This window comes from Paramormyrops kingsleyae, chromosome 18 (assembly GCF_048594095.1).
Source record: "Paramormyrops kingsleyae isolate MSU_618 chromosome 18, PKINGS_0.4, whole genome shotgun sequence".
NCBI classification, from domain to species: Eukaryota; Metazoa; Chordata; class Actinopteri; order Osteoglossiformes; family Mormyridae; genus Paramormyrops; species Paramormyrops kingsleyae.
In genome coordinates this window covers 27,079,213-27,101,926 of record NC_132814.1, presented here as the reverse complement: position 1 = coordinate 27,101,926, position 22,714 = coordinate 27,079,213, and the positions used below count along the sequence as shown (strand labels likewise).

The following is a 22,714-nucleotide window of genomic DNA, read 5'->3' as shown; positions in this document are numbered from 1 at the left end:
ATAAGAACACATGTCAATAAATAGAACTTACGAACGATGTAGCATTAAGAAGGTTTCGAGAAACTAGGCCCTGAGCAGTATGTGAAGAACATGATCGAAATTCATGATGTTAGCAAATTGTTGATGGATGCTAATTATCCCCAGAACTGTAAGCATACTTAAAAGTTCTTTGTATTGGCATATATCACTATCCTAACAACTTGAGAAGCTTCTGTTTCTTAGGCACCTCCTAGATGAATTTCAGAGAATTCAAAAGCTGTAAGGAACCTTTCTTTGTCATTTAACTCACTAGACTGATCCTTTGTACATCACAAGCAAAACATATTTGATCTGCAACTGTTTTTTTTTTTTTTGATTGTGATAATATGTATCGACATCTCAACCTAGTGTGCATGTGTTATGTGTAGCATTCATTTCTGAAGAAGATCCATCATGTATCCGCATCCTTGGATTGGCGGTTGCTTTAAATGTTGAGGGTGTTTATTTGACTGAAACTTCCCAATACAAGGTTTCTTTCTTGTTAGAACTGTTACAGATCAAGTAGAGTCTTTCCTTTTGTTGGCCCTCCAGGTTGACACTGGGTGTAATCACTGTTAAGAGGTGAGATGATGTTCATGTTTATGAAAGCTAGACTTGGTGGGAGGGGGGCTGACTTTGCATACAGGAGCCCGTCCTTCCTGTCTCTCCCCTTATTCCACCAACAATGCTTATTCGTGGCAGTAGAAATTAACCATTTTGACAAATGGATACACACGATATTGTTGTGTGTATTGAGACTTCCACAGATAGCTGTTTGAAGTCTTTCCTGTGCAAGTAGTTTCTCTTTGAAATACACAGGAATGGCTGTATTGGGCAACCCTGCTGCAGGACAGTATCAGTCATCTCACATTTCTGTGATGTGTTTTGTTTTTATCATAATTTCTAGAATCTTTAGTGGAGTTTTACGGCATCATACATTAAGTAAATGCACAAGCTTTACCAGATAAAATTAGTATTTCAGACAGTATAATCCTGAGAAAAAATGCAGTAAATAAAAATAATTTAAAAAAATTCATCCATCCATCTATCTATCTATCTATCTCACACATGGGGGATATAAATCTCTTGTGTTTTTCTTTATAGAAGCAAAGGTTAATTTAGGGCTCTGCCAGGAAGCTACAAAGAAACTGGTCACCTGGTCACATGTTACATGGTATAATTCACTCAGTAGCACATATTCAAAATATGAATGCTTATAACGTTTAATTACTTCTAACTACAAATTTAAGGCACAATAATTGAAGCTTGCATAAATATTTATCAATCTTCAAAGAACTTATCCTGGAAGGGGTCACCAGACCAAAGCCAATGTAAATGTAATGTAAATACAAGACAAGGGAATTTCACACAGTGTTACACATAACAAACAAATAAATAGGAAAGACTTTGCTGTTGCCCAGCCAACCAAGGTAAGAGTAAAAGTGGGACTTTATTTGTAAGTTTTGTAAATTTCTATCGTGTTATCCTCAGCCCAAACCCCCACCCCCCCCCCCCCACCACCTTTGCAGGAAAGTCTGGGTGGCTGTTTAGCACGGCAATTGTCACCATCATTAAAGAAACGAAGTGCACAGCGTTCCTTTAGAAGGTTACTGAGTACCAGAGCAAGTCGCATATCAATTCTATTTAAATATCATATATACCCATATTTTTCTAGTAATTATTGCTGATGTATGTTTTCTTTTAAATAATCCATTGTCAGGGGCTCACGGGAGGGGAGGGTTCTGAAGCGCCCCCTGAAAACTGCCAAACACCCCCCAGTAGCACCCCATTAAATACTGTAACATCACCAAAATTGTTTAAGTAAGCAGACTTCTGTGTACATGTGCGATGTATCTGTTTAAAACGTACAAAAATTATGTGGCCATTAAGAGCACGGACGTCACGGGAGCAGACGCGCCCCCTCTCGGAAGTTCAGCGAATAATCGCAATTGCTTTTGAGCGTTTTGAAAACAGACCGATTTCTTGCGTCTTTGCCCGCAGAGGGTCGATGGGCGTCGCCGCCATTAAATCTGAGGGGGACGTACGTGTCCCCCCTCACATTTCATAATTATTCGTTTGTACCCCCCAACATTTAACATAAAATATTAGTTCACCCAGCGCTGTTTCTATTGATTTGCGAAAGAATCAATTCCACTTGATCGATATGAGAATACACATATGGCATCTAATTCATAAAAAAAATCTGGAGGAGGGTCCCTAGACCCCCCGCCAGTGTGTCCCTCCCATATTCAAAATGCTTCTGACGCCCCTGAGGGGGTCAATTTAATAATAACAAGGTCAATCAAATAGACTCGTTCGCAATGAGATTGTGCCCGTTTAACGTTTTAAAGTGAAATGATCGTGGCATTTATGCAATAGAATAATTACTACTAACTAACTAACTGAAAAACACTCTGTCCAAACGCATTAGCTCCCCCGAACTATTCCTCTACAAAGCCTGAATGAAACCAGTCCATAATTTTATATGTAAGTAAAACTAACGGAAGATGAAACAATGAGGAAACAGTTTATACACAGTAACTATATATCCCGAGGACAATTGATCCTAATAAAGGTTTTGGGATTTTACTTTTTTGCCCATTAAAGTCGTTTTTTGGTTATCACATTTGTTATTTGATTTATTGGTGTATGCAGTATGCGTTCTATACAGCCCTATATAAATATAGAATAGCTTCCTCTGTATTTCTGTTCGGTTCGTTAGGTTGTAGCACCACAGTGCTACCATGCACCACTTGCGAGATCAGTCATCATTCACTGCTTAAAGTGTGTAATTTGAGTCTGCGTTTCTCTTAAAAGCAAAAGTAATGGTTAATAATAGTTCTGAGAGATTAACTGATTTTCTTCTGTGTTCCAAATTGATCGGTGTTCTGTCGTTTAATTATTTTTTCCCGCGCTTGATGTGCTAGTTTGTAAAATTAGTATTAATTAAAAGAACAGTGCTAATTACAGTTCGGTCAGAAATAGACGTCAGACTATTTTATATCGTAAATCTACAGACAAAAACACAAAACAATGTGTCATAACTGCAAATGACAGGAAGGATGTTACTTCTATATGTATAATATCATGTTACATCCATCCATAAAGCCATTTTCTCAAACCGCTTGTCCTATACAGGCTCGCGGGACATTCGAATCTAATTCGAAAATAAAAATAAAACTTTATAAGCAGATGATGAGAATGGCAGCTTATCACTTCATTTATTCGATTAACTTAGAATTTTGTGGTTGTTTAAATGTTTGTATTTCTTTTCAGTTTTATGACTGCTTATTATGGAGTAATTCGCAGGTTAATTGGTCTTTTATTAATTTTTAAATGATGACTTTATATTTTATATTCCTTACACCTAGCTAGCAACGTTAAGGAAATGCAGTAGGCAATTGCTAACAGATTTTAAATATTCAAAAATAATTCAGTCTTCAGTACTTCACGATACACTTTACACGATTACATGATACACACTAGTTCGATAAAATCCATATTGACACGGGATCATTTTTCAAAATTTAAACAACTTTGTAGATAATAGACTAATTTTAGTAATAATAAATGTTCACTAATTTGAGAAACATCTTCTTAATTACACCTTAGAACTTTATGGAAAATAAAAAAAAATATATATTTTCCTATAGAGAGGTTACAAAATACCGCAAAGAAAAAATTTTATTTCCACACATTAGGAAAATATTCCATTTACAAAGAACTTTCTATTTTATATACATATATACAATCACAGTATTATAAAAATGTACACGGCATTCCTAATGATTCATTACTTAATTCAAGTGAAGTGACAGGACTCCAAATGTGGCTACAATGAACTTTTAAGGAACTGTAAATATCAAAAAGAAAACTATCCGGTAATGACCATGGCACTGAAACCTATTGTATATCGTCCCAAAAAGCAGCATGAATTTATGTTTCAAAAAATACTGCTTAAGAATAGAACAGCTTATTGTAGCTGTGGGTATGCCTAACGTGTTACGTTACCAATTATAAATAAAACAAATGTATGTAATGTAAGTAACAAATGTTCTTAATTGATATTACAACTCCAGACTGCAACAAAAATATTGTTCAACTTTTAAGATATACAAAACGTTATACAGCTTGAAAGTAAAATTCCTACACCTATTTGAGTGAAATTATCTATGAATCCGTTATCCTTATGATAATTGCCATTATTACCATACTGCAGGTGTTCTATGAAACCAGAACTGACAACGACATTGGGTTTGGTTTGAGGGTCTGATTGGCAAAAAAAAAAAACTGTTCATGGTTTAGTTTAGTCGTACTAGCAGTTTGTCAAAGAACAAAAGAGAATAGTTCAAGTCAGATTAATTATTTAATTCCTTTACATCACATTTTGTGAAATATGCCGAACTCATGACAAGGACACTTAATTATAAACCTGTATTTCGCTGTTGCATTAAAACAATAAAGTTACCTGTTGATAAACAGTGACGTGTCTTCATAATAATTTATATACATGTATACACATAGAGCAATAAGCTAAAACATTATGACCACCCCCACAAGACGTGAATAATGTTGACTATCTAGTACTATCAGTGCATATCAAGGTCTGGGGTACATTAGACGGCAAGCTAACATTCAGTACCTGTAGTTGACATGTTGTACGCAGAACACATGGGCATAGATAATGGTCTGAGTGACTATGACATGGGCCAAATCATTATGGCCCGATGACTGGATCAGAGCATCTCCGAAATGGCACGGCTTGTGGGGAGGTCACAAGACAACCACCAGCAGCAGGTATGGTGAGAACCTGCACCCCACAAGACAACCAACCACCAGCAGCAGCCATGGTGAGAACCTGCACTCCACAAGACAACCACCAGCAGCAGCCATGGTGAGGACCTGCACCCCACAAGACAACCACCAGCAGCAGCCATGGTGAGAACCTGCACCCCACAAGACAACCACCAGCAGCAGCCATGGTGAGGACCTGCACCCCACAAGACAACCAACCACCAGCAGCAGCCATGGTGAGAACCTGCACCCCACAAGACAACCAACCACCAGCAGCAGCCATGGTGAGAACCTGCACTCCACATGACAACCAACCACCAGCAGCAGCTATGGTGAGAACCTGCACCCCACAAGACAACCACCAGCAGCAGCCATGGTGAGAACCTGCACTCCACAAGACAACCACCAGCAGCAGCCATGGTGAGGACCTGCACCCCACAAGACAACCAACCACCAGCAGCAGCCATGGTGAGAACCTGCACCCCACAAGACAACCAACCACCAGCAGCAGCCATGGTGAGAACCTGCACCCCACAAGACAACCACCTGCAGCGGCCATGGTGAGAACCTGCACCCCACAAGACAACCACCAGCAGCAGCCATGGTGAGAACCTGCACCCCACAAGACAACCACCAGCAGCAGCCATGGTGAGGACCTGCACCCCACAAGACAACCGCCAGCACTAGCTATGGTGAGAACCTGCACTCCACAAGACAACCACCAGCAGCAGCCATGGTGAGAACCTGCACCCCACAATACAACCACCAGCAGCAGCCATGGTGAGGACCTGCTCACAATGGTCTAAGGAGGGCAAAACCACGAATCATCAACAGGGTGTTGAGCGGCTCATCAATGTGGGTTGTGAAAGAAAGCTAGTGTGGTAAAACCAACAAAGAGGGTTACTGTGGCACAAATAGCTGATAGTTTTCATGATGGTCTCAGGAGTAATGTGTCTCAGCACTAAGGGCATCTTTGAGGGAGGCGTAAAAACAATTTCCCCACAGGGATTAATAAAGTGTTCATTATTATCTTGCCCCTGCTGACCACTGTCCACCCTCAACAGCGCCTACAATGGGCACGCAATGTGGACTTTGGAGCAATGGGAGGAGGCTGCTCGGTCTGATGAATCGCGTTTTCTGCTGCGTCATGTGGGCGACCGGCTGCGCGTCGGGCATCTGGGGGCTGCATTGGACCTACAAGAGCGACCTGCACGTCGGGCATCTGGGGGCTGCATTGGACCTACAAGAGCGACCTGCGCGTCGGGCATCTGGGGGCTGCATTGGACCTACAAGAGCGACCTGCGCGTCGGGCATCTGGGGGCTGCATTGGACCTACAAGAGCGACCTGCACGTCGGGCATCTGGGGGCTGCATTGGACCTACAAGAGCGACCTGCGCGTCGGGCATCTGGGGGCTGCATTGGACCTACAAGAGCGACCTGCGCGTCGGGCATCTGGGGGCTGCATTGGACCTACAAGAGCGACGCACGGCTGCAGAGCCCCAGACAGCAGAGCTCCATGTGCTGTGTGACGTGACACATTGTGCCACGCAGCCTTCATTCACATCTCGCCCTGACCAGTCTCGGCGGCCCGACACCCTGTTGGCGATTGGTGGTCTTCCCCTCCTCAGACCACCCTCGGGAGGTGCTCACCACGGCTGACCGTCAGCTTCCCACACGCCCTGCCGATTCTCTGGCCCAGCCGTCGCCGTCTGGCCATAATGACGTAGCTCATCAAAGTCACTCATCTTTACCTTTTCTTCTGCATTCAGAATGTCAATCACAAGTCCCGAATGTTAGCTTAATATATCCCAGACCTTGACACACACCATTTTTACTAGATGGTCAACATTATTTACTCCACATAGAGAAATAGTCTTAGGCTGTGTTTGTGCTAACAAGCTGAAGTGACTGAAATCTGATTCTTGCCTGAATGTGCATCAAATCTGATTTTTTTCCAGATCGGTATTCATCTGGTTTTTTGCCTGTATACATGCACTGAGTATTTCCTTTTTGTCAGTGAGGTACCATTGCGCAGGTGAACCATTTCAGCGGACAGATGCCTTCACATTACAGATAGATACAGGTCACTTGTAATTATGAATGCGAACCATCAAGACAGGCAAATCCAGTCTAAGCAAAAAATCGGAATTCGACAATGAGGCTTGTAATGTGAACTTAGCCTTTTGGCTCTTGAGTGTATAAACAGTGCAATGTTTTATCTTTAATTTTCTGAAAATTTCCCATCTTAACAAAACTACTGTAAATGAGAATCTTATACACAAATTCTGTAACCATGGATGTTCATTATGTGTTCACAGAAGTTAGAGGATAAGCTAAAATAATACAAGACAATGTACAATTGAGTCTGTATCACAATGCTGTAATTATGCTATTAAAAGCTGGCTTTTTACAATTTTCCACTCATTTTTTATCTGAGGATTTGGAGATATTTTATGATGACTTTGTAAATTTAACTTAAGCTAATAGAGCAGGAAAATAATTTCAATCCTTTGCAGTCTATGAATTATTATAAGGGATAGCAAAATTTTAAACCGACAAAAGGGCAGTGCATTTTTTAAAATTTTGGCCCAGTGGGATTTTCAAATTAGCTTTCTTTGTGTCTGTGTCTGTGTGTGTGTGTGTATGGGTGTCTGTGTGTGTGTGTGTGTGTGCGTGTATATGTGTATGTGTGTGTATGTATGCACATTTTAATACATGGCAATGCAAATGCACACACTGCACATCTTCGAAAGCTGCCATCGCCGCTTCTCCACCAGTAGATTATAGCAAATGTTTATAATTTTCAAAATTTTTGAAATAATTTAAATTATATATGCAAGATCAGCTTTCTCATGAATGAAGAAAACAGCTGTTTGTTGACCTTCTCCAGAACAAAAATGTTTTTAAATAATATTTATAAAATAAAAGAAAGTTTCATTAAACAAATTGTGCATAAAGCTTATGTACCTCTGCTGTGCCTGAACGGTTACCATTTTCCTCTTTGATAGTAAGTTTGAGTAGCACAGGAATTCTGTGTCCATTCAACCATTCACAGGACAGGGTCAGAATAGTCAGTGATCGAGCAGAAGTGGCAGGCAATATGAACCAAAGATAAAATCCCCCACTGGATTTTTGTGTTCTATTGCTGGGAGTAATGTCAGTGTTATGGTGGGATGACGTGGCAGCACTGCGGGCAAAGGGTGTCAGCTGATTGGGGGGGCGGGTGCTGGCGTTCAGGGGTGCCCTGCAGGCGGGGCGTCTCCCAGTCGGAAGCTCCCTAGGAAGGTGGTGTGGTTGCTCATGCTAATGGAGGTGTCCTCATACACCATCTTAACGGCGATCCTCTGGCGGGCACGCAGCAGGCGGACGCCGGCGGTGTAGCAGGTGTTGAACTTACGCTGGCCCGCCTCGATGCTGCGCGTGCAGCGCAGGAAGGGCGTCTTGTCCACCATCACTTCATAGCTAGCAATGTCGGTGAAGTTCAGGAAGTACACCTGGCAGAGAAGTGGGAAAAGGCTCAAAAAGTATGAAAAGAAAAAAAAACTTAAAAGGCAGATAGGACTCTATGTCTATTAATTTCCAATTTTTAAGATGTATTACACTGGAAAAACATTTTTCTAGTTTGGAATTAACTTTCTGAACCCTTCATTATGACATTACAGACCTTGCGTATCTGCCAGTTGTGCAGTGAGAAGGGGCAATGGGCATGCAGCTGACAGAAAGAGTTAGGCCCAAGACCGTACTCACTTCTACCTGACTATAGATGAAGTACATCCCGTCGAGCAGCACCTCCAGCTCGCCAGACCTCGAGTGCATCTTGAACACCTTGTGATGAATGGAAATCATTTTCCAGTTTCTGAGGATCCCTTCTGAAAGATCTCAGCGTGAGAAAAACAGTCACTCAATTTCTGTTATTGTAGCAAGCGGCAGTTAGTAAGGCAGGTTAATTAACAAAGCTACTGCAATTGTGTATCCAACTGTTGCACCCTTACAGTGCTTCACAGTCACATCTTACATTGTTTGCAGTTTTCATGAGTGTCAAACATCTGTGCTAGAAGCTGCTACTTGTAGTTTGTATGACAGTGAGAGGAAATTGCTTTTCCAAAAATACTTTGCATCTAACAATCTTGTGGCATCCATTACTACCGTTTACACAACTCTTAAAATGCACTTGAAGGCTGGAACAAAAAGGTATATTAATAACTGGAGGCTTCGTTCCCAAGTATTGTATACCATACAAATAAAGTTGTTTTGTTGCTATAATTTAACGCTTACCTTCCTTGACCTGGATAGTAGTTTCCTGGCCTTGCAAATGCACCACAGCAGGCTATAAAAAAATAGTTTGAAGTAAACATTTTTGTTACATTATTTTCACAACTGGAGTCCTCATTAAAGAAATACCTTGCAAAATCTAAAGCCCACTTCCAGTGGAAGCTGTGAATCATTTCAGATTTAAGAGATAAGATAAAATAACACTTTACATAAACCACAAGGAAATTCTTAAAATTTCCCTCAACTGTACCTACCTTTTCTCACAGAGAAAGGTTACACTTTCATTAAAGAACTTTTTTCAAAGTTCATTGTTTTTGTTAGATTACATCGCCTCTAGCTATCAAAACTCGTTTACATTTTTTACAAGTCAATTCTGTTATGTTGCACTACAAATATGCATGCTGTTGTTATAAATTACACATATGCCTATGTTATATTATGTGAAAGTCAAGAAAGCATTTGATACTTTGTCTTATCGTACGAAAAGAAATAGAAAGCATGTTTGTTTTTAGAGAATAAACTCATTTCTCAAAAAGTGCTGTTTTCCTGAGTTCGGTTGGTGTTTTTTGTGCCCACTGTGAATTACTGCACGTTACATCAGCTAAAACACAGAGAACAGACAGACATTATATCCCCCATACTGTATAACACAATCGGATGGCACATTACCTGCATCATCTCTCTCGCTCTTTTATCCATTCCACCTGTAGATTGAAAAATGAGTCTCAGTTTTTTACAGTGTTACTGTGGGTCTCCATTTCATAATAAGTCCAAGCATTTAACCATAATCTGCTTGTGGTGTCTGTTGAATGTTGTACTCTTGTCTTATAAATGTATATATAGCCCAAACTGTAGTGGCTCATTAAAAATGTGACAGAAGTGGTTTCAGCTTCACCTGCAGGTCCGTGTGGGCCTGGGGGCCCCGTTGTTCCTGGGGGCCCCATTGGTCCTGGGAGTCCAGGCGGCCCGGAGGGGCCCATGGCATTGCTGCCTGGGATCCCAGGTATACCAGGGATTCCAGGGGGCCCCTGAGGCCCCTGAGGCCCCGGAGGCCCGGGGGCACCAGGCTGCCCTTTCCTGCCTGAGTTGCACAGGTAATATGAAGTTTAATATAACTGTCAGAACAGTACAAAGATTTAAATGTGGAGTGTGAAGTAAATATTAAGTAATATGGTAGATAGACAGAGACAGAGAGACAGACAAAGACAGACAGACAGACAAAGACAGACAGACAGGCAGGCAGGCAAAGAAAGACAGACAAAGACAGACAGACAGGCAGGCAAAGAAAGACAGACAAAGATAGACAGACAGGCAAAGCAAAGACAGACAAAGAAAGACAGACAAAGACAGACAGACAGGCAGGCAGACAGACAGACAAAGACAGACAGGCATGCAGGCAGGCAGACAAACAGACAGGCAGGCAAAGACAGGCAGGCAGACAGACAGACAGGCAGGCAAAGACAGGCAGGCAGACAGACAGGCAGGCAGGCAGGCAGGCAGGCAGGCAGACTTCCTAAATCCCCATGGAAAAATGAAGGCTGTCTAACCAAATGTACAAATAATGTTAAAACTCTACCTTTTTTCTTTTCTTTTCTCTTTCCATTTGATTCTGCAAAAGGAAGAACAAATTAGAAAAAGCCTGTCCCAGCCACTGTTACTCTTGCAGAGTTATCATCATATATTTATGACCAAAATTAGTCATAATTTGTCCATCACACAAAAGAGGCTCTTTGTATTACATCTTTCTTGTATTGTTTAGTCACTGGAATTCTTATACCCTTTATGGATGTTTTTAAAATTTTTGATCTTATTCCATTTATTGCAGAACATAAAATGCAAAACCAAAATAATCTGTAGACACACACACACACACACACTTTTGTGTGGACCGTCCATTCATTTCTATGGGCAAAACCTTAATCCCAACAATGACAACCATAATCCCCACACAGCCCTAACCTTCACCACAAGTAACCAAACAAAATACAAGTTTCTTGGCATTTCTAGTTTTTTGATTGTAGTCACAGATTTTTATAAAAGTAAATTTCCTGTTGTAATGTATACCTGGACCACTCAGAAACGTGCATACAGTTTTAAAACTAACCATAGGGGGGCAGTAGTGTATGATAATTCAAACTGTAGAAAATACTAATTCAGAAAGTGAGGATGATTTCTTAATGTAATCATGAACTGTTAATGACATGAGGAGACTTAATAAGAGTAGTGTACATATATGTATAGATTACAGTTAATGTATGCATTATTCCAGCTTCCACAAATGTGTAATATAGGCATGGATAACTGAAAGCCACTAAGGTTGCTTTTGACAACATAAAGCCACAGAATATTATAGATATGAGTCACATGACAAAGAATTACAACACCATACATATAAATTAACTCAGCAGTGAAATAGTAATCAACTGGTACTTTCATTTATCCATGAGAACAAGGTTCAGTAATTTCACTCTTTTGTATTAGCAGAAAAAATGTTATATGGCTACCTCACAAAATATACACAGTGCTAATTTTCACAATTGGAAACTTTTATGGAAGTTTTTGGTCTTGAAAGTAGGAATATTGCCAAATGAACTCTGGCCTATGTGCCAGAATTAAATCTTAATGGATATTTACAAGATTTAAAAGACTATTGTCACCACCATATTTATACAACACACTTTAAAATCTACAATTAATAAATGAAGATGAAATCTGACTAGGAACCAACAGACTCATTTATTCTTGTTCAGAGGCTAAAAAACAAACAATTATACAAGAATAATCTCACTAACAAAGAGCAGCCGATTATGAATCTGCACTGATTAAACAAAGAGTCAAATAAACTTAAATGCGTAACACAAAAAGCATGAACTGTGCAGCATTTAATTCTAGAAGAGAAACTAGCTATTATATCTTTCATTTTATACCACAGATGTCCAAGCTTCCACAGCACTTTGCTCCAGGGTAGAGTCTTTTTTCAATTTTATACATCCGTGCTAAACCTCATGGTAGATGAAAACTTCAGAGAACCACAGTTACATAAAACAAACATAAGAAGTGTATCAAACTTTTGGGATAAACATGTACATGAGCAAGAGAAGAATGCACATATTCATTTTTAAAGGACATCAAAGGTACATTTGCTAGAGGGGTCTCTCCCTGTTAACACATGGAGGGTCAAACAATGAAAATAAAATTACATTTCATAAACATGAGTGCCAAACATAGGCAAACACTCAGATTTTGGATTACAGAAGTGTGAGAAGGTTTTTATCAAAAACGCAACAGTATGATGTAAATCAAATACAGATGAGAACCGCAGGATGGGTGATTACATTACAAACGGAACACAGGGGGACCCTCAGAATTGGCTGTCCAGGGGTGCAAGACCAGTAAGAGCAAGAGGACTTTCCCATAAGTCTCAGTGTCCTTTGCCGTGGCTCTTTCTGCACAGTAGCGTTTTGTTCCATTGTTGGTATAAAGGCCCTTCGACTTTACATTTGCAGTGTGAGCCCCTTCAAACACACAGTACAGTGAGATTAGTGTTACTAAATATTAAGCATTTTTCCTATAGGGTGGCATGGTGGTGTGGTGGTTAGCACTGTTGCCTCACACCTCCGGGACCTGGGTTTGAGTCTCCGCCTGGGTCACTGTGTGTGGAGTTTGCATGTTCTCCCCGTGTCGTCATGGGTACTCCGGTTTCCCCCCACAGTCCAAAGACATGCTGAGGCTAATTAGAGTTGCTAAATTTTGCATGTATGAGTGAATGGCGTGTGAAAACCCGTCCTGGGTTTTTCCCTGCCTTGTGCCCTGTGATGGGCTGGCCCCCCATCCTGGGTTTTTCCCTGCCTTGTGCCCGTAGCTTCTGGGATGGGCTCCGGACCCCCCGCGGCCCAGAAAGATAAGCGGGTTGGAAGGTGGATGGATTTTTCCTATAGTGTTATGAAATATGAATAATGTCAGGGACATCAAATAACACCCAGCTTCTCATAATACTGTCATGCCTAAATCCTCCCCTCTTCCAATCAATCATCCTTTTGCCAGACCTAAATTCAAGTGGAAATTCACATAGCAGTCGTTATAATTTTTTATTAACAGAAACACCCGTTTTACCTGGTTTGAAGGCATATAGATAAATTCAAAATATCAGTGCTTTGCTGCTCAATATCAATACTGATATATCAGAACCTCTGAAACAGCGGACAGTACAGTTTCTGAACATAAATGCTGTAAGACAGCACTGGAGTGACCTCTCCAGGACGCAAGCCTGGGCGCGGGTATGGAGACACTAGGCTGCCCAGACAGTGGTATCCCCCTCTCGGCCTTGCTGGTGAATTCCAAAGGAAAGCAAAGCAATACGTTTGGCACCAGCTTGGCTGCAGGAGTTGCCGGCTGGGGCGCAGAGCACTGGCCAGCCGCCTTAGGGGCTCCACTCCGGATTTTCTGTCTGGGTTTACTCCCATAGCCTTTTCTCCTCCCGGAAGATACCCACAAGGCAGCGGGGCTGGTAACCATGGCAGGGGCATGGTTGCTGAATGCCTGAGTCACGTCTGTGGAACCCATGTCCGTGAAACCCAGGGTCGTCGCGCATCGAGACTGTCCAGCACATCTGGCACACCTGGCGCTGTGGTTTGAAATCAGAGTTTTCCTTCTCCTAGACGAACTGCCTACCAAGGCTAACGAGCTCCGTCTACCCGGATTTATCACATAAATGCTGATATACTTGTAAATAACATTTAAAATGACCATTGTTACTCCAGTGAGAACAAATGTGAAAACTTCCCCTACAACAAGATGCCGATCTCTGTAATCTACTCAGTCAGATGAAAGCATTCTCTTGTGTGAAAAGTAAACACACAACCAACACTGCATTAGGAACTCGCAATGGAGGGAATTATTCTACTAAACATGGGAAATAGATATAATTTTCTAAGAAATAATACTTTGTATATTTTTTTCTATTCTATTAGTTAATGAACATGGTACCCAGACCATGGGTCCCAGACCTTTTCAGCCCATGATCCCCAAACTAGCAGTGCCAGAGACTCACGAACCACGTTTTGCCAACCGGGGGTCAGATTTCCAATGTGCCCCTTGGCAGATTTCACCAATGGGGGGAACCTCTGTAAATACGTGATGATCAGGGGGGGCTCCCTCAGTAGATTTTTCACTAACATCTGGTTAAAATTTAATGTTTTTCTTTACATTATTACAGTTTTACAAACATATTCTACAAAATGTATTACAATGCCTGCTAGGCCTCTATATAAAGCAGAGGGCAATGGTCACCAGTTCCTAAAGTCTCAAGGTCCTACCACACTCACATACACTTGGCAAAGGACCCTAATCAGGACAGGCAAATATATAGACAGGTGACCAGCATCATTAACAATAAGTGGGAAACACACATAAGACAGACCATGAAAGAAAAATATAATATTCCTTCATATATAAACAGTTGATCAAAGAATTAGCTATTCTTTCTGCAAGATATTTAAAGAGATACAAGTACAGAAAGAGTTTGGCCAAGAGCATCTCCATTATCCCCACAGCCATCAGAGGTATCCACCTGGACAATTATGCTAGGAACAAAATAAATGTTCCCTGTTCCCGACAGCACCTCTTTGCCATCGGACTACTCCAGCCAGACAAGGAGGAGAGCACAACCAGATCTGACAAGTTGGCAACAGTCTACGCTAACAACATTCTTCAAGACTAAGCTTGCGTGCCAACTCAGTCAAAAATAAATGTTTGCAAGGATAACTAAGATGTCATAGCATCCTTTATCCTTTCCACTCAGTAATAATGTGTATGTTTGCTTGTGTACATATAGGTCAGTCCATGTGTTACTGTTATTCAGTACATTCATGTGCAACTCGGTCCAGCTGCTCGAGTTCTCAGCAATGAGGATCCTGCGAGCCGGATCACCCTCAGGGAGTCGCTCCACAGGGCCGTAGTGCCGTAACTGACGCTCCCTCACAATGCAGGTAATGTGCCTCATTCGGGACTCAGGACTCCTCTAGCAACCGCTCGTTCAACACAAAATCAAACCAGTGGCACGCAAGGATTCTTCGAAGAGACACAGTACCGAAGGATTACAGTTTTCATCTCAGGTCACTGGATATCCTCCACGTCTCGCAGCTATACAGTAAAACAGACAATTGGTGCACTTTTATGAAACTGCATTTATGCAGTTATGTTAAATCTACTGAGTACATATGATAAAACTGAACGTTTTACCCCTCAAAAGTGACTCCTGATAACTGGGGTGTGACAAAGCATTTCTAATCATTACAAATGCTAATCATCTTACGTCACACAAACAGATGTTTGTAAACCAAACTTTCATGTCTGCACTAAATTTACTGGGTTAATCCTTTATTTTAGACTTCATTAACACTGTAATACATCTTCAAGACTTTTTCACATTTTTCACATTATCCCACAATGTCTGGGATAATTTTAACCCACCAGAGTATAAACTGTTTTCAAAAACCATATAAAGTAAAGCAAAGGAAGCACAAGCAATGCACAACTGTAAGACTGAATGAGTCCAGTAATTATGCATGAAAACACCTTATTTCATGCTTATTTAACAGACCACATCAAGCATTTTCACACGTGCCCACCACAGATAACAAAAAACAAAACGAAACAAACAAAAAAAACAAACAAACGAGGAAACAAAGCTGCCGTCAATGTACAATTAGAAGATAAACTCACTTTCTTAATTAGAATTTGGTGATCAGTGGTCATTGTCAACACACCACAGCACACAGTGCGCAACAATGAAATGTGTCCTCTGCATTTAACCCATATGTCACTTTTCGTGACAGCAGGGGGCAGCTAATTCAGCACCCGGGGAGCAGTGCTTGGGGGCGGTACCTTGCTCAGGGTACCTCAGTGGTGCCTTGCTGGTCGGGGATTCAAACCTGCAATCTTTCAATTACAAGTGCGCTTCCCTAACCATCAAGCCACCACTGCCCACTAGTAACACCAGCACAGAGAGCAAATAAAAACAGGGTTCAGTTACAGTACCAAGCTGTGCGTAGAGGGGGGCGGGGCATGGCAGAGCAGGATCCATGCTGTAAGTTATCATAGAGCCCATTATACATCTGACAGCTACTGCCAGCTATAGAAAAGTATTCTTAAGTTGGAATGGGAGACATATTATGCCTCATTAATAAGGTTGGAGCGAATACATTTACTATCAGAAAACTCATAGTATTTGGGCACAGACAGTACATGCAGATGGCATGACCGCAGTCTCGTCCCCAGCATGAAGTAAAATCAAATTATGTAATCAATCAACATAACATACCCATTACGTTACAAGGAGAAACGTTCGTCCTTTAACTGAATCATTTATATTCTCATTTTAATCAGAAAAATTTATATTACTTTATAATGCAAGCCATTTTTAGAATTTGGTGATCAGTGATCATTGTTGACATTGTTGCACAACAACGAAATGTGTCCTCTGCATTTAGCCCATATGTGACATCATGCCATAGCGGCTGGCAGGTAATTCAGCGCCCGGGGAACAGGGGAGGCGGTACCTTGCTCAGGGTACCTCACTGGCGCCTTGCTGGTCAGGGATTCGAATCAGCAATATTTCAATTACAAGTGCGCTTCCCTAACCATTAAGTCTTCACTGCCCATAATGAGATAGGGGTCTTGTTATGACGAAGAACTGGATAAATTTTATCATAATGCCTGTAGATCTGCCATATTGGATTATTTCCCCAATACTGCTAAATTATTAGTACTTCAAAAACCTGAACCACTAGGCCTGCCAGCACCACATGAACAATGATTCAAGACATCTGGTTCTGAAAATGTTTCAACAAAAAGGTGCCATATTAAACTTCCAGATATTCTTCTTAATTTTAACTTCAGAATGTGAATGGAAACCATGGTGAACAATATTTTAAGACTTCCACCTGATATGGAGAAAAGTATGTGGACACCCCTATTAATTTGAGCAACTGACCAATGAAGCCACAATTATCACTGACACAGGTGTACAGGCACAGAGCCATGCTCTCCATCAGTAAACCTTGGCAGCAGGATGAGTGGTCATGCAGAAAAGGTTAGTGATCTAGAAGAGGGTCGTGTGGGGTGAAGTTACCCCAAGGTAACATAGAGCATAAGTTAGGGGTCGACCCTCTTTGGGATGGCAGTCCATCACAGAACACACAAGGACACAGTACACGGAATGTAGAAATGCAAACACACACAGATCAGGGGTGGCATTTGAATTTCCAATCCTGGAGGTAAGTTACATCAAAACTACTGTGCTGCCCAACAGTGACCTTTACTTTTCACTCATCTCATTTAATTAACAGTCAAGTCATATTCAGTAATAAATGTGAAGAAACAGCAACCCGAAAAGATAAGTATCTGTACCTGAATCGGGCAGCTTACTTCTGCTCCTTTTGATTCGATGAATAACTCCTTCCTCTCCTTCACTTTGGCTTCTGCAATCATCAGTCCTTGTAGCCTGGAGAGGGACAAGTCAGGAGAAGGTGTAATAATAAAATTAAATTTCTACCTCCAAATGATCCTTATATTTCATATAAGACAAATTAACTTATTTACTGTACAGCTAGAATTATCACTTATGTATTTCAGTAATTTTTTGTTAAATTATTTTTTAATAAACATAAACCACTACTTCCCTTGTGAGGAATTTCTCCCAGGAACTAAAAGGTATATGCTTCAGTATTTACTGATGTTCTAACCATTAGTAGATGCATTAACTCATCATGACTCAAGCATTAGTTTAACTATTAATATATGCTAATTTGTGTACCAGTATTGTGAGATATACTGGTAACACTTTACCTCAAACTACAGGTGATGCTGTGCACACTGTCTAGTTCCAGCTAGTAAAATACAGCCTCTCTGGCTATTTATACCAGCTAATCTCATCAAGGCCTGGTGCTTTATTAGTTTTCAGAACAGAACTGGATGAGTCAGTCAAAAAAATTATGACAATATGTGCGGAAGGTATGTGCAGATTTGTTAAACAGTGCTTACCAGTGAATTTTTGTTATGAAACCAATGAATTTGCAACATTATTACAGAATCGAGCAAGCGTCCCAAGATCTTCGTTGAGCACTGTACATGCGGGTACCTACGCATAAAGCTGCTTATCAAAAGTGTCTGTAACTACTACTACTCTTCTTCGGCCACCTACTGGAAATACCAGTAGTTATTTTTTTTGCACATACGCAGTGAAAATCTGGTAAGCACTCGCACAGTCCACTGGACACCCCTGGTAACTACATTTACATCACTCACCCTGTGAACAAACTGTATCGGCATATCGCAAAGGGAAGTACGAATTAGCCTTTACACGGTAAACGACAAAAATGCAAACAATCAATTACAAAATTCATTGCCAATAAAAGTGATTTAAAACATCTTAAATATATGCAATATTTTAAATATATGTAATATTGTTTTAGTCAAAGGGTGGCACGGTGGACAGCACTGTTTGCCCGCACCGCTAGGAATTGGGGTTCAAACCCCACCTCTGCTCTGTGTGTGGAGTTTGTGTGTTTTCCTGTGTCATATGGATTTCCTCTGGGGATTCCAAAGACATGCAGGTATCTAAGCCCATAATGTATTAGTGTGTGAACACATGCAAATTAGAGTAACACAATAAAAACCAGTAAAAATTTCTTCTGTTGTCAAAAAAGTTACTGATATCTAGTTGGATGGCTGGATGGACACCGCTTCAGGGGCACCTCAGCCATTCCATGTGTTTGTTAGCTCACTTACTTATTTAAATAATTAGTTAAAAAAGTCAATGAGATATTGATTAGCTATACAAGGTTTGCTAGTGGCCGAGGGAAAAAATACATGTGTGTATTGGACGGTTCCTGCAAACACTGGGGTGATTTTAGCAGAAGCTTTGAAATGGCTATGCTGACACAGATTGCAAGATATAATAGCATAGTTTTACTCCATCATAAAGATCATTTAAACATCATTTTCTTTGGCTGCCTAAGACTTTTGCACAGTACTGTATATGCCCTCAAAAGTGTGATGCTAAGGTTTTGTTGGAGTCATTAGCGTATGAATCCTACTCGTACACTGTGACTGTTTCAATGATATGTTCAATAAACACAAGAACGATACAATAATTGCATTATTAGTTAAAACTTAGATGAGGATCAGACCATTTTTAAGACAAATTCAAAATTACCCTCATAAAAGCAGGTAGTTCAAAAGTGTTCACGTACTTTTTCTTGTCACTATATTTGAACCACATGCAGACAGAAACAAATGCATCAAACTGTACAAACACAAGAACAAACAACTCAAGAAAGGGCAAATATTACAAATGTAAAGTCAATCAGAATATTGTTCAAGTTTTGGCTGACTAGTAACATTTACTTAGAACAATCAGTGGTTATATCAGATTAAAGTTTAGCCTGGCGGTCATACAGTGGGAAACATACAATCCCTGCAGACACATGACCAAATGAGCTCATATAGTATAAACTGAAGCTACTTCAAAAACTGTCATTCTAGCATTCAGATACTTAGATACATTTTGAATGGCCTGAATATTTATTCATGGTAGAAATAAAAGATATCATCTTTCCAAAGATGTGCAAAGATATCATCTTCCTTTAAGGTTGTGTTAGATTACCGTTTTTATCCGAGATACACTTACTGTCTATGTGGATCTTATTGATTTCCCCAGCTTGTCAGTTCAGTGCTTTCAACAGTGAATTGATTTGGTTCATCGTTGTATCAATGTACACAATCGTCAAGTGGACAAGTTCATCTACAGGGCGTATTGTATAGTCTTAACATTTAGAGCTACTGGCCATATCATATTATTTTATATATAATCATTCTCATCAAAAGTGAACAGAACAATCTCATTATAATGCTATAACTAAAGACCAATATAATATGATCAGCAAGCTACCTATTCAGTAAAATTCAATACTACTATTGTTCCAAAAACAATGTTTTTACTCATGTTACAAAAGCATCATGAACGAAAAACCTGAGCCAAAGAAAAGTACTATATTTACTGTCCTTACGTTACAATCCACCTTTTAACTCATAAGCATTTGTATTAAACAAGTTTTATCATGCATCAGCATAGGCAAGGCAATTTTATTTATATAGCACAATTCAGACAAGGCAATTCAAAATGCTTTAGAAAATCAGAAGTGCGCATTTAAACAAGACATTAAAATCAAAGACAAAAAAAATAAAAATTAATCAAATTAAAATAGAATAAAAATTAATAAAAAATAATATAGTTATACATTCTTACAATATAGGTATGGTACACATATATTTTCCCTTATGCGGGGAAAGGAAATGACCAAGTAAAAGTATAAAAGTATAGCAATTAACACAAGCACACACACCATATATATCACACCTCATGAAGTTATTTAATGAAATTCTATGAAACCCACAGAATTGCTCAAGTGAGTGTCAATGAAGACAATAAGAAATTCTTGCTACTTTCTATTGCACTGCAGTTCAATTTTGAATAAACAATATTCTAATGTTTGATGTTTTTGAGCAAATATATACTTATTGACCAGATAGCTTTGGTGGCTTAAGACTTGTGTATTCCATTTTTAATTAAAATGTAAAAATTCTACAGAAGAATATCCGTATTGATGATCAGTACTTGCCGAATGTTGTTGATGTGCTCATTAGTGTCTTTACCATCATGTGGTCAAGCCCCATGTATCTATTCTATTACTGCTTTGTTTGAAAATGGACATTCAAAGTGGAAAATGGACATTCAAAGCAGACCCATTCAGTATTTCAAGCATAGCTGTTGGTGGAGAATGACACATGGTAAGATGAGAATGAAGTTAAGGGAAATGACACTTGTAAAAGGAACATAATGATGATGGGAAGACAAGACAGGCAGCAGGACAGCAAAGCAGTAAGAGGAGCCCAGGGAGGGGGCTGAGCGATTTATTAATCTATGTGAGAAATTTCACAAGGGCAGATGCTCTTGTCTCATTCTCGCCAGTGTGGGGAAGCAATAAAAAAGGCCAATAGGATGTTGGGGTACATCTCCAGGTGTGTGGAGTTTAAGTCAAGGGAGGTAATGCTAAGATTATACAATTCCTTGGTGAGACCTCACCTAGAATATTGTGTACAGGTTTGGTCACCATATCTTAAAAAGGACATAGCGGCCTTAGAAAAGGTGCAGCGTAGGGCCACAAGAATGATTCCTGGTCTTAGAGGAATGTCATACGAGGAAAGGTTATTTGAGCTAAATCTGTTCAGCCTCAAGCAAAGGAGACTGAGGGGGGACATGATCCAGGTCTATAAGATTCTAACAGGTTTGGATGCTGTTCAACCGAATAGTTACTTCAGCATTAGTTCAAATACAAGAACTCGTGGCCATAGGTGGAAATTAGCGGGAGAACATTTCAAACTGGATTTAAGGAAGCACTTCTTTACACAGCGTGTAGTCAGAGTATGGAATAGTCTTCCTGATAACGTAGTGCAAGCTGAATCCTTGGGTTCCTTTAAATCAGAGCTAGATAAGATTTTAACAACTCTGAGCTATTAGTTAAGTTCTCCCCAAGCGAGCTCGATGGGCCGAATGGCCTCCTCTCGTTTGTATAGTTCTTATGTTCTTATGTTCTTATGCTGACCTGCCAAAGTCCAACCTAATAGGACGAGCTTTGAAAAGCCATAGAGACAGGTTGTCTAGACCATGCAACATGACTCTGTAGCGAGTAGCAAAGCATTTCAATGTAGGATGCTGTTTCCAGTATGGTTTAAATTGCAGTCTTTAGAGGACACTGTTATCTCATCCACTGCGTTATAATAGAGAGGCTAAAACATAGGCCTTTCACTTTCTGCCAGAAAGTAGGGCAACAGGAACTTGACTGGCTTCTTGAAATACAGTGACCCCAAATGAACTCACAGCGTCAAGACACCAAAAAAGGTCAACCTAGCTTGATTCTACCACCAGGCTTTTATTAAAGGCACAGAGCTTGTTCTGATTAGGTCATTTACAAATGACAGGTCTCTCCAGGAGCCCAAAGCAAACCACATAAATCAGGCCCACACACCCAGGGAGCATGTCAATGTCTATATGAGTTGTCCATGTAGGAAGCCTCTACTTCAGCTTAACCAGCTCACACATTCAGCTTTATTTAAGGTGCACAGCCCAGCTCACAGGACCTTCTTCCTGTATTTACTGCACAGCCCAGGACACAGGACCTTCTTCCTGTATTTACTGCATAGCCCAGCTCACAGGACCTTCTTCCTGTATTTACTGCATAGCCCAGCTCACAGGACCTTCTTCCTGTATTTACTGCACAGCCCAGGACACAGGACCTTCTTCCTGTATTTACTGCACAGCCCAGGACACAGGACCTTCTTCCTGTATTTACTGCACAGCCCAGGACACAGGACCTTCTTCCTGTATTTACTGCACAGCCCAGCTCACAGGACCTTCTTCCTGTATTTACTGCACAGCCCAGGACCTTCTTCCTGTATTTACTGCACAGCCCAGGACCTTCTTCCTGTATTTACTGCACAGCCCAGCTCACAGGACCTTCTTCCTGTATTTACTGCACAGCCCAGGACCTTCTTCCTGTATTTACTGCAC

At 40.5% G+C, this 22,714-nt stretch overlaps 1 protein-coding gene across 7 annotated transcripts in view; it reads right to left on the bottom strand.

Annotated features, from left to right (window-relative positions):
• Positions 1-4,365: 4,365 nt before the first annotated feature.
• The window catches only part of eda (ectodysplasin A), a 38,475-nt gene continuing 20,126 nt past the window's right edge, over positions 4,366-22,714 (bottom strand). The window contains exons 2-9 of one of the 7 annotated variants that reach the window (XR_011983538.1): positions 17,494-17,587; positions 10,661-10,693; positions 9,980-10,165; positions 9,754-9,788; positions 9,088-9,139; positions 8,560-8,690; positions 5,009-8,306; positions 4,366-4,876 (exon numbers count right to left, since the gene is read on the bottom strand). Coding sequence is in view for 5 of the 7 variants with exons in the window: in XM_023795831.2 (XP_023651599.1) it covers positions 8,046-8,306; positions 8,560-8,690; positions 9,088-9,139; positions 9,754-9,788; positions 9,980-10,165; positions 10,661-10,693; positions 17,494-17,587 (792 nt within the window). In the remaining 2 variants the exon portion in view is untranslated. Of the gene's footprint in view, positions 8,307-8,559; positions 8,691-9,087; positions 9,140-9,753; positions 9,789-9,979; positions 10,166-10,660; positions 10,694-17,493; positions 17,588-22,714 lie in introns of all 7 variants that reach the window. The other 6 variants (XR_011983539.1, XM_023795831.2, XM_023795832.2 and 3 more) reach the window with 6 other exon arrangements.